This window comes from Pygocentrus nattereri, chromosome 20 (assembly GCF_015220715.1).
Source record: "Pygocentrus nattereri isolate fPygNat1 chromosome 20, fPygNat1.pri, whole genome shotgun sequence".
NCBI lineage: Eukaryota > Metazoa > Chordata > Actinopteri > Characiformes > Serrasalmidae > Pygocentrus > Pygocentrus nattereri.
This window is the reverse complement of record NC_051230.1, coordinates 3,176,424-3,191,153: the sequence shown is the minus strand read 5'-3', so window position 1 is coordinate 3,191,153 and position 14,730 is coordinate 3,176,424. Positions and strand designations below refer to the sequence as shown.

General features: G+C 43.3%; 1 protein-coding gene across 2 annotated transcripts in view; it reads left to right on the top strand.

Moving 5' to 3' along the window:
- Positions 1 to 14,494, top strand: part of rasl10a (RAS-like, family 10, member A) — a 53,749-nt gene extending 39,255 nt beyond the window's left edge. The window contains exons 3-4 of one of the 2 annotated variants that reach the window (XM_037531947.1): positions 703 to 988; positions 14,475 to 14,494. In XM_037531947.1, coding sequence (XP_037387844.1) covers positions 703 to 973 — 271 coding nt within the window. In that variant the 3' untranslated portion in view covers positions 974 to 988; positions 14,475 to 14,494. Of the gene's footprint in view, positions 1 to 702; positions 1,167 to 14,474 lie in introns of those variants that run through there. The other variant, XM_017720876.2, reaches the window with a different exon arrangement.
- Positions 14,495 to 14,730: the final 236 nt, after the last annotated feature.

The following is a 14,730-nucleotide window of genomic DNA, read 5'->3' as shown; positions in this document are numbered from 1 at the left end:
CCTCCTCTTCGCTTTTATCCGTTCCTCCGCACACTTCACCTCCTGGGTTTTCTCCTTTTCCCTCTCCCACTCTTTTTTCCGTTTTCTCAAGCTCTTGTTTTTTCTCCTGTCTTTTTCAATGGTCACCTCATTTCTCTTCTCCTCGACTTCTCTCGCTTCTCCCGCGTTCCGGCTCTCTCCATCCTCTTTTCTCTTCTCATCTTCCTCTCTCCCATCTTCATCTCTTTTCACCTTTCATCTCTTCTCTTCTCCTCTCCTCCTCTGTTCTCTTCTCTCCTTTCCTCTTCTGTTCTTTTCTCTTACTTTTTCGTTTCCTCTTCTCATCTCTTCTTTTCACCCTTCATCTCATCTTTTCTCCTTTCCTTACTTCTTTTCTTTTCCCCCCCTTTCTTCTCTTCTTTTCTTTCCTTTCCTCTCTTTTCTCTTTTCCCCCTCTTCTTTTCTTTTCCCCTCTTTTCTCCATTCCTCTCCTCCCCTCTCTTTCCTCATCTCCTCTTCTTTTCACCTTTCATCTCTTCTTATTCCTTTTTCCCTCCTCCCCTCTTTCCTTTCTGTTCTACTTTTCTTTCTTCTCCTCCTTTCCTCTCTTCCTTTCTCTTCTCCTCTCCTGCACAGATGGGTTAAACGGGACTAAAACAAGTAACTTTCTTCTCTTTTCTCCCCTCCTCTCTTCCTCTGTCCTCTCCTCTTCTTCTTTCTCAGGGAAGGCAGTAGCAGTGAGGTGCCCATCCTGGTGGTGGGCAGTAAGCGGGATCTGCAGAGGCACCGCTTCACTCAGCGCAGGGCCATCTCCGTGCTGGTGAAGAAAACCTGGAAGTGTGGCTACGTGGAATGTTCGGCCAAGTACAACTGGCACGTGCTGCTGCTCTTCAAAGAGCTGCTGGGCATCGCCGTGGCGCGCGGCCTGCGCCAGAACCACGCCTCCATCCGCCTGCAGGGGGCGCTGCAGAGGAACCGCTGCTCCGTCATGTGACCATCCTGGAACAGAGTGTGTAACAAATCTGAGGATGAGCGCCAGCGTTCAAAACTTTGGAATCAACATTTTAAGTTCTGCTTTCAAATGTTTCACAATAACAACAACAACAACAACAACAACAACAACAACAACAATAGCAGCTGCTGTCAGAACAAAACCTTGTATCTCCGTTTTTGTTGTTTTTCAGTTTTTGGCATAATCTGGAAAAGTCTGATGCCCTTTACATTGTGTGTAAATTTCATGGATTAATGCACCAAAAGAAACGGCACAAAATGACTTGGAAAGACGTCTGGTTCCATTGACTTCCACTGAAGTTAATGTAAGGCGTTTCCTTCTCCTGTAAAGTTACTATTTGAGATACAAGGTTTTGTTCTGACAGCAGCAATATAATAATAATAATAATAATAATAAATGTTTATCAAGAACATAAAACCAATTTGGTTGCAGATCATTAGTGGAGATCTAAATAAAACTGAACGAACAGATTAACAAAAAAATCTGCCTAATTAAGCAGTTCAGATGTAATCAGAGTCACTTGGTGTGAAGCGCTCTGTTCTAGATAAACTGAGTCAGAACCGTTCACAGTGGTGGTGATGGGAACCAGACGTCCCCCTCTAAAAGCTCCTCACAGAGAGTTCCTACATGAACTGGCTCTGAATTCACTGCCTGATGACCGAGACACCGTTTTACCAAAGTTTCGAGAAGATTTTGGCCTTAAATCGTTGCTTTTAAAAACCTGTTCACCTGCGTTCGACGGAAAAATAGCTCAAAGAAAATGGAGTGAATTTCAAAACAAGCCGCTCTGAATGCCTTTAGTCCGCCTGTTTACAGGCCGATACGTGGAAAACATCACAGCCTAATAACTCAAAACGTCCTCTACAGAGACACGTCTTAATGCGCTACCGCTCAGTCGCTTAACTTCGGATATTAGGAAAAATAAACAAGGCCTGTGCAAAAGTTATGGCACTCTATGGGTTTCATCAGTGAATAAATAGAAATTCTGCACCAAAATTGGCGAAAACGGCCCGTTTAAGCTTCTAATCGATTCTATTAGACTGGGTAACTGCTGTTCACTTGGGTGCTCAGACTTTTGCACACCACACCACTGTACCACAAGAAGTTTCAATAAACTTAAAACCCAGAATAAAGTCTGTAAACCACGACCGGTGCTGAAAAACCCACACCAACATCCGATATTAACGTTACAATTATTAACACGATTATGATATCAATATGGAAAAGTGATTCCAAACTTTTGAACGAGGGTAGGCAGAGCTTCCTGAAGACCTCGGGGGGCTTTTATTTTTGACGGACAGCTCAGAAAAGGTCCAATGGGAAGCAAACATTAGGACCCTATGTTGATGCTTTCTATGAACGCTGCAGCTATAAGAACCTACGAACGCATTTATAACATGTCATTGCTTTCAAAGGGCATTATAAGCATGGCTATTAGTATTTGGAGAAATGTTTTACAACGTTTATTCATGTTTATAATGAACTGTCAACATCATGCATTGCAAGCACTGCTCATAACATGTTATACGGCCAAAGACAGCTTATGAACAGCTTATGAACATCTAGAATGGATTAATATGTTATAACTGGTTTAATTCGTATTGCAAGGTCTCGCAAAGGGACTCATTTAGCACTGATATGTTATGAATACTACTTTTAATGCAGTTATAATGCGGAGTAACCATGCAACACATTTCTATAAATATCTATAATACCTTATGAATGCATTATAAGCTATGAATGTGTTCATAGTGTCTTGCTCACATACGTTCTTAAAAAAGATGGTTCTTTAGAAAGAAAATGGTTCTATATACAACCATGAACACTCAAAGAACCCTTTGCAGGGTTCTTTAGACTGATGGGAAACGTGCTTTAGAACCGATGGAAAACGGTTCTATATAGCACCCAAAATGCGTCAGGCTGGTAACAACAGAGGAGCCCTTTAGAACCATCTACAACACACTTATGTACCCTTTCCATCAATATATGGAATCGTTTTGAAAAAGGTTCTATACAGCACCCAAAAGGGGTTCTTCTATTCTTACAAGCTTGACACTAACAACAGAAGCACCCTTTTCGGTGCTATGCAGAACCATTTTCAAAAAGGTTCCACACGGAACCATATGCACCACATTGTCCATCAATCTCAAGAACCCTTTCATGATGCAAAGAACCCTGCAAAGGTTGTATATAGAACCATTTTTCTTTTCTAAAGAACCCTTGGAGAGACATCTTCTCTAAGTGTGTATTAATAATGCATTATAGCACGATTCACAATGCGTAGTAACCATGTAATACGCTTTTATAAAGGCTCATAGCCGCTTATGATGCTTTATGAATGCATTACCTGTGCCGAACGCGTTCACAGCGTCTTATTGACACAGTATTCACAGAAAGTGTTACTGGGAGCAGAGAAGTGAGAACAAACGCTGGCGGACTCTCAACACTGAAACCAAACCAAGGGCTACAATCTAAACCACGGCTGAGGAGACCGGCGCCGACCCTCCTGAGTGGAGCTAATTGGACTGGCGACGGGAGAATCGAGGGGTGGACTGTCAATCAAAACGGCTGGAAAATCACACCCAGGGGCCTCTGCTCTGGCTGCGGAGGAGAACTGTAGAAGATCTCATTAACGCCGGTGCGGTGGGATTGTTTTTGCTCCACCGCGTTCACGTCGTTCTCCCCTCGCAATCCAGAGAAGAAATGAATCAGCGCCACTATTAGATTCAGATAAGACATTTTTCATGTTTAGGAAATTGTTTACCTCCTTCCGGAAGAGCGATAAGGCGTTGGGGGGGGGGGGGTCCACCTCCGCTCGCTCTGCTATCTGATAGATCTTAATTTACTTATTACTCTGCCCCCTGCTTTTCACACGCTCCCTCGCTCTATTGCTCCCCAGCACCCCCCCTACACTCCGCCGGTTCAGGCCAGCCTCGATTAGAAGTGAGGGGGTGTGGGGGGCAGCTGATGGTGGTGGTGGTGGGGGGGGGGGGGGGGGGGGGGCTGCACCGGGTTAAAAGAATGACAAAAATAACCTCCAACCTTATGAAACTGCACCCCTCCCCTTTTGATTTACTGTTATATCAGCTAAAATATTATATAACTGATATTTTAATTGCATCACATTGAAATCCCTTTGATGTGGAAAATGTTCTGAAACCGGTGACTGGAGTTCATAAGGAGCTGCTCATATTCCCAGCGTTATAAAACACCACGATTACCACCGTCTATGCAATCTAACCTAAAAGAGGAGAGAAGTCTGAAAAGGCTTTCAAGACATTAAATACATAAAAAACACTATAACTAGTTTTGCTTTTCCTGAAATGAACACGCAAAAAATATAATCATCATAATCAATATTACTGAGCAATGAGTCACAGAACAGCACGAGAGAAAGAAAAAAATAAATAGAAAGAAAAAAGAAAAGAATGCCTGATGGGTTAAAAAAATATTAAAAAGAAAGTGAAAGAGAAAAAGGAAGAAATTGTTTAAAAGAAAAGGAAGAAAGAAAAAAATGACTGAAGAAAGAAAAAGACAAAAAAAAGAGTGAAAAAAAGAAAAAAAAAGAAAAAGAAAATGGAAGAAAAAAGAGAAAGAGACAAAAAAATGACTGAAGGAAAATTTTAAAACTGACAGAAAAAAGAGAGAGAGACAGAGACAGACGGACAGACAGACAGACAGACAGAAAGAGAGCGAGAGACGAGACAGAGCGTGTGCGAGAGAGAGAGAAAGAGCGAGAGCGCATGTGTGTGAGAGAGAGAGAGAGCGAGAGACAGAGAGAGAGAGAGAGAGAGAGAGAGAGAGAGAGAGAGAGAGAGAGAGAGAGAGAGAGAGAGAGAGAGAGGGGGAGAGAGAGAGAGAGAGGGGGAGAGAGAGAGAGAGAGGGGGAGAGAGAGAGAGAGAGAGAGAGAGACAGAGAGAGAGAGAGGGGGAGAGAGAGAGAGAGAGAGAGAGACAGAGAGAGAGAGAGAGAGAGAGAGGGAGAGGGAGAGGGAGAGGGAGAGAGAGAGGGAGAGAGAGAGAGAGAGAGAGAATATATCACTGCGTCTGGGCTCATCGTCCTCAGCAGGATCAGCGTAGCAGTGCTGTCATACGCAGCGCAGTGATGTTCATCAGATCGGAGGAGCTGAGAGCAGAAGTGCTGTGGTAAAGTCTTCCTTCAGCGGTCAGTGAGGAGAGGAGAGTCGCGGCCGCCGCAGACGAGTGCAGCCGTTACTCCGAGCAAAACCCTCGGGGATCAGAGAGCAAACAAACAAACGCCACTCCAGCTCATCACACAGGTCCATCGCCCCAGAGAGCACCGCTCCACAGCCTCTATACCCCTCAGGCCACGCTTGCAGTGGGCAGAGGCCTTAGGCTCTCGTACAGCGTCTCCAGGGCGTCCCATTCTACTGGTCAGTCCTTTTCTATGGAGATCTTTGAATTGAACTCATTATGACGCCGCATGGACACTTGGACACACAGCAGTCTGAAAGTCAGATTCCACCCTTCACTTACTTAACTTCCACTTTTACTGAACAAACCAGCCATTAAGTACAGGTTCTTCATTTTTCAGCATCAAGAAAAAAAACATTTAACACAAAACTACCCAGAAGCCTCAGCAACTAAATCTACTCTCAGCTGTCTGAGTTTTCAGTGAGTCGCTCTTCTCCTTCATTCCAGCTTCTGTTCTTCTCAGGAGACTCACTTCCAGCTCCTCAGAGAACCTGCAGACACGCCTCCAAAGCTCAGTCTGAGAAGCTGGTTGATGATTTTCTGAAGTGATCAAACCCATTCAGTGGTGCTGAGGTCTGGACTCTGGGGTGGTCAGTCCATCACTCAGCTTCTTTGTTTGATGTGTCCGTCTCCTTTTCTCAGTAGCCACATTTACATGCAGCCTAATCTTAATAATCCGACTAATAGCTCAATCAGAATAGTCTAATCCGATTGAGGCCATTGGGAATACAGTTTCTATCCGACTGAATGAGGTGTGTAATCCTGTAAATAATCCATTAAATAGAAGAATAATATCCGTGTAAACGTCTGTATCCGATTACATTCCCTATCGGAAAGTTTAAGTCCGTTCTGCATGTGCGTCGCGTCACAGTGAGAGTTTATCCCGTTCAACACGGCGGAGCAGAAACTGGTCTGCAGAGGAGACGAAGTTCATGCTCTGATCTTTAAAAGACGGCGGTGGGACGGACGTCCAGCTTATGTGTCTCAGAGCACGACGTCTTCCTCTCGGCCTTCTTTAATAAGGACGTGTGAAGGACGTTTTCCTGAGTCTGACGTCATTTTAAAGCAGTTAAATACACAATCACTGCTCACTGCTGCTCATCTCACTCTGACTGGACCTCACGTGATGTTCATGGTCATGGTAACATCTACTCTAAGAGGTTCCTGTAGTGAGCATGTCAACTGAGGTTTTCCATCAGCTTGTTGAGTAGAGCGAGAATAGACGCCTCCGTCTGAATCTAAAATAGGAATGTGTTCAATGGGATTGGCAAAAATCTCATGTAAACACAGCGAGGTTCTTCTTGATCAGCTACACGTCCTTTCAGACCCATAACTCTGAGTGGTCTTCTCACAGTGGAAGGATGGACAGAAAGACCTGTAGATGTTTTCAGATCTGAAGCAGCTTGATTTTCTCCTCTCTCTCAGAGATGAAGGCTTTAGGTGCTGTTTATCTGATGGGGCAGTTTTGGGGTCCACCAGCTGTTCCAGGTGGTCAGTTTGAACTCATGGCTTTGTTTACGTGGACCTTATCCTTCCTTATGCAAGTGGACTGTCGTACATCTACTCTCCTCAGAAATATCTCCTGAAAAATGAATAACTTAATGGCTGTTTTGACTGGGAAGTCAGGTAATAAAAGGTGATCTCTGACTTTGGCGCAGTATTTTATAGTGCTCACTCCTTATTAGTTCTATTCTTCTGCCTTGGGTCAATGTCAGGTAGGACAACTGCACCATGGTCACAAACAGACCCAGCTCTGAAGGGGTACTATGCATCAAAGCGCTGTTATTCACTGAACTCAAACGGCCCCGGAGGAGCCCGTGGGCGGTGGGCCGAGTACGTTATGGAACGTAAATGCTCAAAACTGTATTCCTTTCCGCTATTTTTAGTGGGGGTTCAGTACACGCTTTCAACAGAGTTGCATGCTTTAGGTAACAAAGCCAAACTCTTTCAGGGTCCCAACTGCACTAATGCAAACGATGTAGGTTCTCAGTCTAATTTCATTGTAAGTATTGTGAGTTACTTGTGCAAGTAATGTAGCCTAGAGACTCGTTTAACTGGCAGGAGGTTCTTACGCCAGTGCTTCACAGCGCCTGCCCTGCAGATTCACTTTCAGACGTATGCGATTATCAGCCAGGGGTGGACAAGTACGCAAGTCCAGAGAGACTATGAGGTTATCCTGGGATCCCAACTCATTTTCTTGCGATCTCAAGACAACAATCAGGAAAATCTGAAAAAATCCAGAGAGGACATGAGGTAGTTATCGTTCTCCGGACTGTCAACTTGGGATCCCCACTTATTTTTCTTGTGATCCCAAGACATGAAAAGTTGTTGTGACCTAAGAAAACTTGTATCGTGATTTCAAGGCAAGCTGAGATCTTGAGAAAATAACTTCTCTTGAGATGAAACAAATTTGTTTGTGATCAAGATAGCATCACAAGACAATTAAATCATGATCCCAAGATAATTTTCTGAACTGTTAGAACTTCGTCATGGCCTCTCTGGACCTTGAAACTCTCATGCAACTTCAGTTGCTTGAAACCTACAGGAAACTTCGTGGAACAAGTTTCACAAAACAGCCAATCAAAAGCAGACACTGCGTCACGTTTCACTCGAGTGCATTTTTGGCTACGCTTAATTGCGTGAGCTTTTGAGACTGCAACCAACGTTTCAGATGAAGCCCAGGGAACCTAAAACCATCTTGTTCTTTCTGCGTAGGTTAATTGTGTTCTTGTGGGCACAAAATATACATCTACAAAGAACGTCCTGTGAATAACTTTCCAATAACCAATAAATTGCCAAAATATTTTGCCCAAATTCTCCTCGCTCATCATGAACTGGGCAGCTGTAACTGTTAAAACTTGTAAACGGTTAATGTAGAACTGCTGATTCACCCTTTAACCCTGAAGGTCTGCATGTCACCATAGCAACGCAGACAACCAGCAGTCTAGCTAGAAGCTAACAAAACACCAAAGAGAAAGATTTAAGATGAACATCAATAATTTGGAGACGAATGGATTTATTAATGCATTAAAAAGCTCTCCAGCTGGTTTCCTGATACCTTTAATCTACAAACACTAAAAAGTCCCAAAATTGAATTTTCCGTTCCACCTTAAATGGCACAGCAGTTACATTCCACCACTTAAGGCGGACCTGGAAAGTTAGAATGAGATGCTGGGGAAAAAAAAGTTGTAAAAAGTCAAACATTGAGAGACACAATTCCACTTTTGAGGAAAAGCTTCCTGCTGGAGATGCGAGAGAAGCAGCTACAGCTGAGCTGAAGCTTCAAGCACAGCAACGTTTTTATTTACATTAGATTTCTGGCCTGTACCAGTACATTACCACACACTGAGAGACGTTTACAGCCAAGAAGGTAAAATGGACATAAAATGTTGTGGCTGTTGTGATGTGGAAAAAAACGGCTCCTAACATTTGGGTTGCCAACCCCTGGACTAGCCAGCTGGACTACACTAGAGTGGACACAGTGGGGTCTACAACATCGCCTGTATATGTTGAGCCTGTTTCACTCGTTTCTCCTCAAGCTGGTGAAGTTCTCCTTCAGTTCTGTATCAGGCTTGGAGTGTTGAACTGAGGAATGTCAATCAAGCATGCTAATTAGAATATTAGGCCACGCCCAGAGGTCTAATTTTTAATTATAATTATATGTTGATTGTTTTTTTATTAAAGTTTTGCTGGATTTTTAAGATAATACTCAACTTTAGTATCAAACAAACAACACTTTACAGTTTAGCTATCATAATACAGTTTGTTTGGGGGCAGTCGTGGGCTGGAGGTCAGGGAACTGGCCCTGTGACCGGAAGGTCGCCGGTTTGATCCCCAGAGCCGACAGCACATGACTGAGGTGTCCTTGAGCAAGACACCTAACCCCCAACTGCTCCCCGGGCTTTCTCTGGGCAATTGTGCTCACTGCCCCCTAGTGTGTGTGTATTCACTAGTGTGTATGTGGTGTTTCACTGCACGGATGGGTTAAATGCGGAAGTGAAATTTCCCCGTTTGTGGGATTAATAAAGTCACTTATCTGTACTTTTTCCACCCCTGTCTGAAAGCTGATGAAGTAACTTGGACGACATGAACCTGTGCAGGACTGCAGGACAGGAGGTGAGAAACACTGAATTAGAGATAGTCGGACTGGGTCTAGAGCCTTTTATGCTGATCTGGGATTAGCTTCACCTTCCCAAACTGAATGGTTAAAGTGACAGTTCATCAAAACTTTAAACTTCCATTGCTTGGCTACATCAGCTTCGTAGCTCCAGTGCTAAAACTTAAGATCATGTCTGGGCTGACTGGCTAGGTTTTGGAATAAAGGGGGGAAAAAAATCCCCAAATTTAATTGATTTTTGCTGAACTAATCGCTTTACCTCCATCTGACCTCATTCCCGGAGATCCTCGCTCTGCAGAATTTAGATGCGCAGTGGAATTCCACCAATTTTTCAAAATTTCTCTAAAAGCTCCCTCACAGAATTTTACTACATGAAATGAATGGTTAGGAATATGAGATGTTGCTTAAACATAAGTTTTAAAAAAGTTTGGTATTAAATATTTTTATAAATACTAAAGCTAAAAGGTGCATGTAGGCCCACTATTTAACCATCATCAACATTTCAGAAGACCCGTGTAGGTTCTCTGGTGGTTCTGGATGGTAAATAAAATGTCTATATCTGTGTTGTAGTCATGGCAACCCCTGGTTCCCATCACCACCACTGTAAAGACGTCTGAACCGGTTTGGTTTACAGAAATTTTGAAAAATCGGTGGACGTTTCCCTTAATTTCTCTAGGAAATCCTGTAATCGATTATATTTCTTAAACACAGGAAAACAGATTCTTGCCGTTAAAGGTCAAACGTCTTGCCAAAGAGGTCAAAATGTTGGATATTACCAGAGCCGGTTTATGAGCAGCCTAGCCGCTTCCTATTTCCCCCATTATATCAAGAACAGGACTGCTGAACAGCAGAGGGCGCCCGCGAGTGAGTCCTCAATGAATGGGAGTGAATGGAGCCCATCGGGTAAAAACAAAAAGCTAAAATAGCTTCTAAATCACTCGCCCACAACCTTTCTTTAATTTTAGAGAGTAGAAGGACGGACTTCACTACAAAAACAAAGAAAGCTCACCGATATTTTTCCTTTTTTCTACAGCAAACGGGTTTTGGGCAGCAGGAGGCGTGGCTTTACTGCTAGGGCGTGACTGATTGATGAGCGGAGCAGCTCATTGGCTGTTCACGCTGTCTGACGTCATGAATATACATGAGGCGCTGTTTTAAACTCCTATAACGAGTTTAAAAGCTCTTAAAAACACAGCGGTGTTAACATGTTTTATGCTGTTCTATGTTCAGGATGTCTTTACATTCTTGTACATTAAAAATGTTTAAGAATTTATAATCTATGATTTTGCTCAAATGCTCCATATCAACCCATTCATTTTGGACTCGCTCGGGAGCGCCCCCTAGTGTTTGACGCCCAGAACACACTGCAGAGTGGAGAAGTTCTCTGATGTTACTTAATTTAGCTGGTACTTGCGGAGAACACTGGGGACAGAACAGTCTAGAGCAGCCTGTCTCTCGATACTGTAGCACGGGGGGCTTTGCAGTTTCGTTAGTTTGTTAGTTGCATTTCATATGTTGCACTTAATACATCATTCCAGCCACGGCAGTGCTTTGTGCTTCGGATAAAGGAGAATTCCAACAAAAATGGATATACGAGGTTTCGTTCCGACAGCAGCGACACTCAAAGTTTGTTATAAATATAGTTTACGGCTGTAAAATCTGCTGCCCGCTGTAAAATTTACAGAAGTGTTTTTACACTGTAAACGATCCCAACAGTGAAAACGGTCCCAGATCAGAAGAAACAGGCGACGTCCCGCAGATGCACGCGTCTGTGCTGAATGTCGGCGAAGGAACCGGAGAACCGGAGTTTTTAGACCATTCCGTGAGCATGCGGATGTTTTGTCCTTGCTTTTGTGTGTTTTGGAGGAGAACCTCCGACGTGAACGTGAGGACGTGTGCGTGTTTGGTTCTAAAGGGCTACTCTGTTTTGTAAACACAAATAGTTGGTTTCTTTTTACCCGTACTCAGCAAACTGTCTGACTCAACAATAAAAATGATGAACACACCCACCGCTGCGCTGAACCTTGTGTTGTTTGGAGCGGCATCGCTCTTCTTTGGTGCACTGCGCTGCAAAAAACGCTGTCTTCAAGTGAAACGATCAAGTCTAGATAATATATCTAATATTTCCCATTCTGAGACAAGATTGTTTCGCTTATTTAGGTTATTCCTACACATTTTTTACTCGTTTTAGGTCATTTTATTGAGTAAAATGACCTGTACTGGTAGATAGTTTTGCTGGTTTTAAGCTCAGGTCTTACAGCAAGCACAATCTGCCAATACAGTGAATTTTACTTAAAATTAAAAGTAAAAACTTATCATAAAAAGATCATCTTAACCTCTTGTTCTCCAGGGTATCTTTTGGTTTGTCCATCTGAGTTTTCGTGAGCAAATCATAAGGCACATGATTTCAGTAGCTGCATGTAATAAATTAAAATTTTTATTTTATTTATTCATTTTATTGTAAAAGCCCCTCAAATGAACAGAACGTGTGTTTCATGATCTCCACATTTCACTACACGCTCACAATTCACTGCTGAATGCCAAAAATCTGCGCCGCTCTTTGTGTTGTTCTCTAAAAGTGATGTTTCCAGAGCAGATCACTGAAGAGACGCCGTCTGTTTATAGTTTAGAGCCCAGATTTGGGGAAAAACGGCTCGACTTTCAGTAGAAAAACAAACTGAGTTCAGCTTCTTTTATTATAAGGGTTTAAAATGACGTCACCGTCTATTAGACTGGAGAGAAGAGCTACAGCCTCACACGACGCCCAGCTTCTGAATGGAGCTTATGGAACATGAACGTTATGGAGAACATGACCAAGTGCGGTTTGGACCCACCGGTGGTCCCGAGGAGCTGAAGAGATTAATAAAATGAAAACGTAATAAAGTAAAAATGTCTCATAAGAATTAATTAAGCTTAAAATCAACAGGAGAAATGTTCGATTTACTGACATAATTTTCCTCGATAAGCAGTATGGAAACTTAAATTTATTGACTTTGCATAAAAAAATCCTGCAAACTGCCTCAGAAAACGAAGTCGCTCAACAAGTTCAAGCTTAAATAACTAGATATGAGCTTCAGCTACGTTCTAATGTTCGATGCTCCACACTCCTACAGTGAGTAACAATCAGCATAACACTCTGACCACCTCCTCGTTTCTACGCTCAGTGTGCAGTTTATCAGCTCCACTGACCGTATAGCTGCACTCTGTAGTTCTACAGTTACAGACTGTAGTCCATCTGTTTCTCTGATACTCTGTTACCCTGTTCTTCAGTGGTCAGGACCCCCATGGACCCTCACAGAGCAGGTACTATTGGGGTGGTGGGTCATTCTCAGCACTGCAGTAACACTGATGTGCTGGTGGTGTGTTAGTGTGTGTTGTGCTGGTCTGAGTGGATCAGACACAGCAGTGCTGCTGGAGTTTGCAGTCCACCAATCAAAAATATCCAGCCAACAGCGTCCTGTGACCACTGATGAAGGACCGGAGAATGACCACCGCAAACTGACTCTCTGACTTTACATCTACAAGGTGGACCGACAAGGTAGGAGTGTCTAATAGAGTGGACACAGAGTGGACACAAACATCAGCAGCACTTCTGTGTCTGATCCACTTAACAGTACCTGCTCTGTGAGGGTCCATGGGGGTCCTGACCACTGAAGAACAGGGTAACAGAGTATCAGAGAAACAGATGGACTACAGTCTGTAACTGTAGAACTACAGAGTGCAGCTATACAGTAAGTGGAGCTGATAAAGTGGACAGTGAGTGTAGAAACGAGGAGGTGGTCAGAATGTTGGTCAGAATGCCTGACCAGTGTAAATGCTTCGTGGAGAGATCAGATATCAGAGCACAGTAACCTGTGATAAAACAATGGACCGGTAAAAATAACTATAACCAAGCTACTAGATTAGTCATGTTAGCTGGAGACGTTGAAACGGCTCACTAACAATAAACTAATTGGCAAAAAGCTAAAGACGCACACGTGCCAGCAGGGGGCGCACCGGGTCGTCAGGGTCTGTAAAGCCACTGTAGACGTTTTCCACAAACACCGACTCCAGTGAAGGAACATCTGCTCCCTGCTGAGCTCTCGCTCTCAGATACCGACAGCTTTAGAGGAGAAAACGGAAACTGTTCCTCTGAAAGCGGCTGAAGCAGCGACTTTAAAGCTCGAACCGGACGGTAACGCTGGTCAGCAGTGCTGACTCGCTGACTCAGAGCGTCTTTTACTCTGGATAACAAATTTTACATTATTGTCAGATGACAAACCACTGAAACTGAGATGAGGTTGGTTTTACACCAAACTCGAACACTTGACTGAGCTGTAAATGCTCAACTCATCATCTTCATCGTCTCACAGTGTGGCCTATTCTGTAAAAACATACCTTCGACACCTTGATTCAGGTGTTTGAGCTGGGATCCGGTCCTCCAGAAGCCCAGCTGGAAGCCCTGGGTGCTCGGACCAGTTTGTATGGCCTCTTAACTCTCAGCATTGTTCAGCACAGTGGCGCCATCTACAGGTAAAGAGCATAAAAATACAGACCAATGAAGGTCATAAATAGAGACACGGGGAGAAATCTGGATTTCTCAAATATGAATGAGTATCAAAAATCACTGGAAAGCCACTGGATGCTCTTAATTACAAGGTAGTTCAGGTGAATTTCACAGAGTTTCCTGAATTTCCGTAAAAATCAATGGTTAATATGAACACAGAGCGTGAAATGCTTCAGTCTGGAGAAACAGAGTCAGAACTGTTCACAGTGGTGGTGATAGGAACCAGACGTCCACCAAAGCTCCTTCACAGAAAGTTCCTACATGAAATTGTTTTTCCATCATATATCCATATAAACTCAGAAGACTTGTGTAGGTTCTCTGGTGGTTCTGGATGGTAAATAAAACGTCCATTTGTGTTGTTGTCATGGTGACCCCTGGTTCCCATCACCACCACTGTAAAGACGTCTCATGTGCTTCTCTAGAATGGAGCATTTTCACATCAGTCGATTCTGAATGACTTGTTTGCCTTAAACAATGAATTATACAGAAATTGTGAAAAATCAGTTATGTTACCCTTCAAGGAGCTGAAATGTGAATTTTGCTGCATACTAATTAACACTGCTACTATTTACTGGGATTTAATGTGTTAACGTATGTGCATTCAGGTCTAAAACGGCACAGCATGTCCAATTCACTGTGGATTACTGACCGCACGGAGCTCTGGAATAGCAGGAAACTGGAACGGCCCGTTGGTCTGTTCAGTAGAGCCTGTAAAGGTGAGAAAGCTCTGGAGGGTTTGTGCAACATGAAAATAACACACAAATCAAATAGTTTAATTAGTTTAGAGAAATTACTAATCATTTTTAAAAACAATGGACTGGTGATCCAAACAGGGCGTGTCCTGTCTTCTGCCCAGTGACT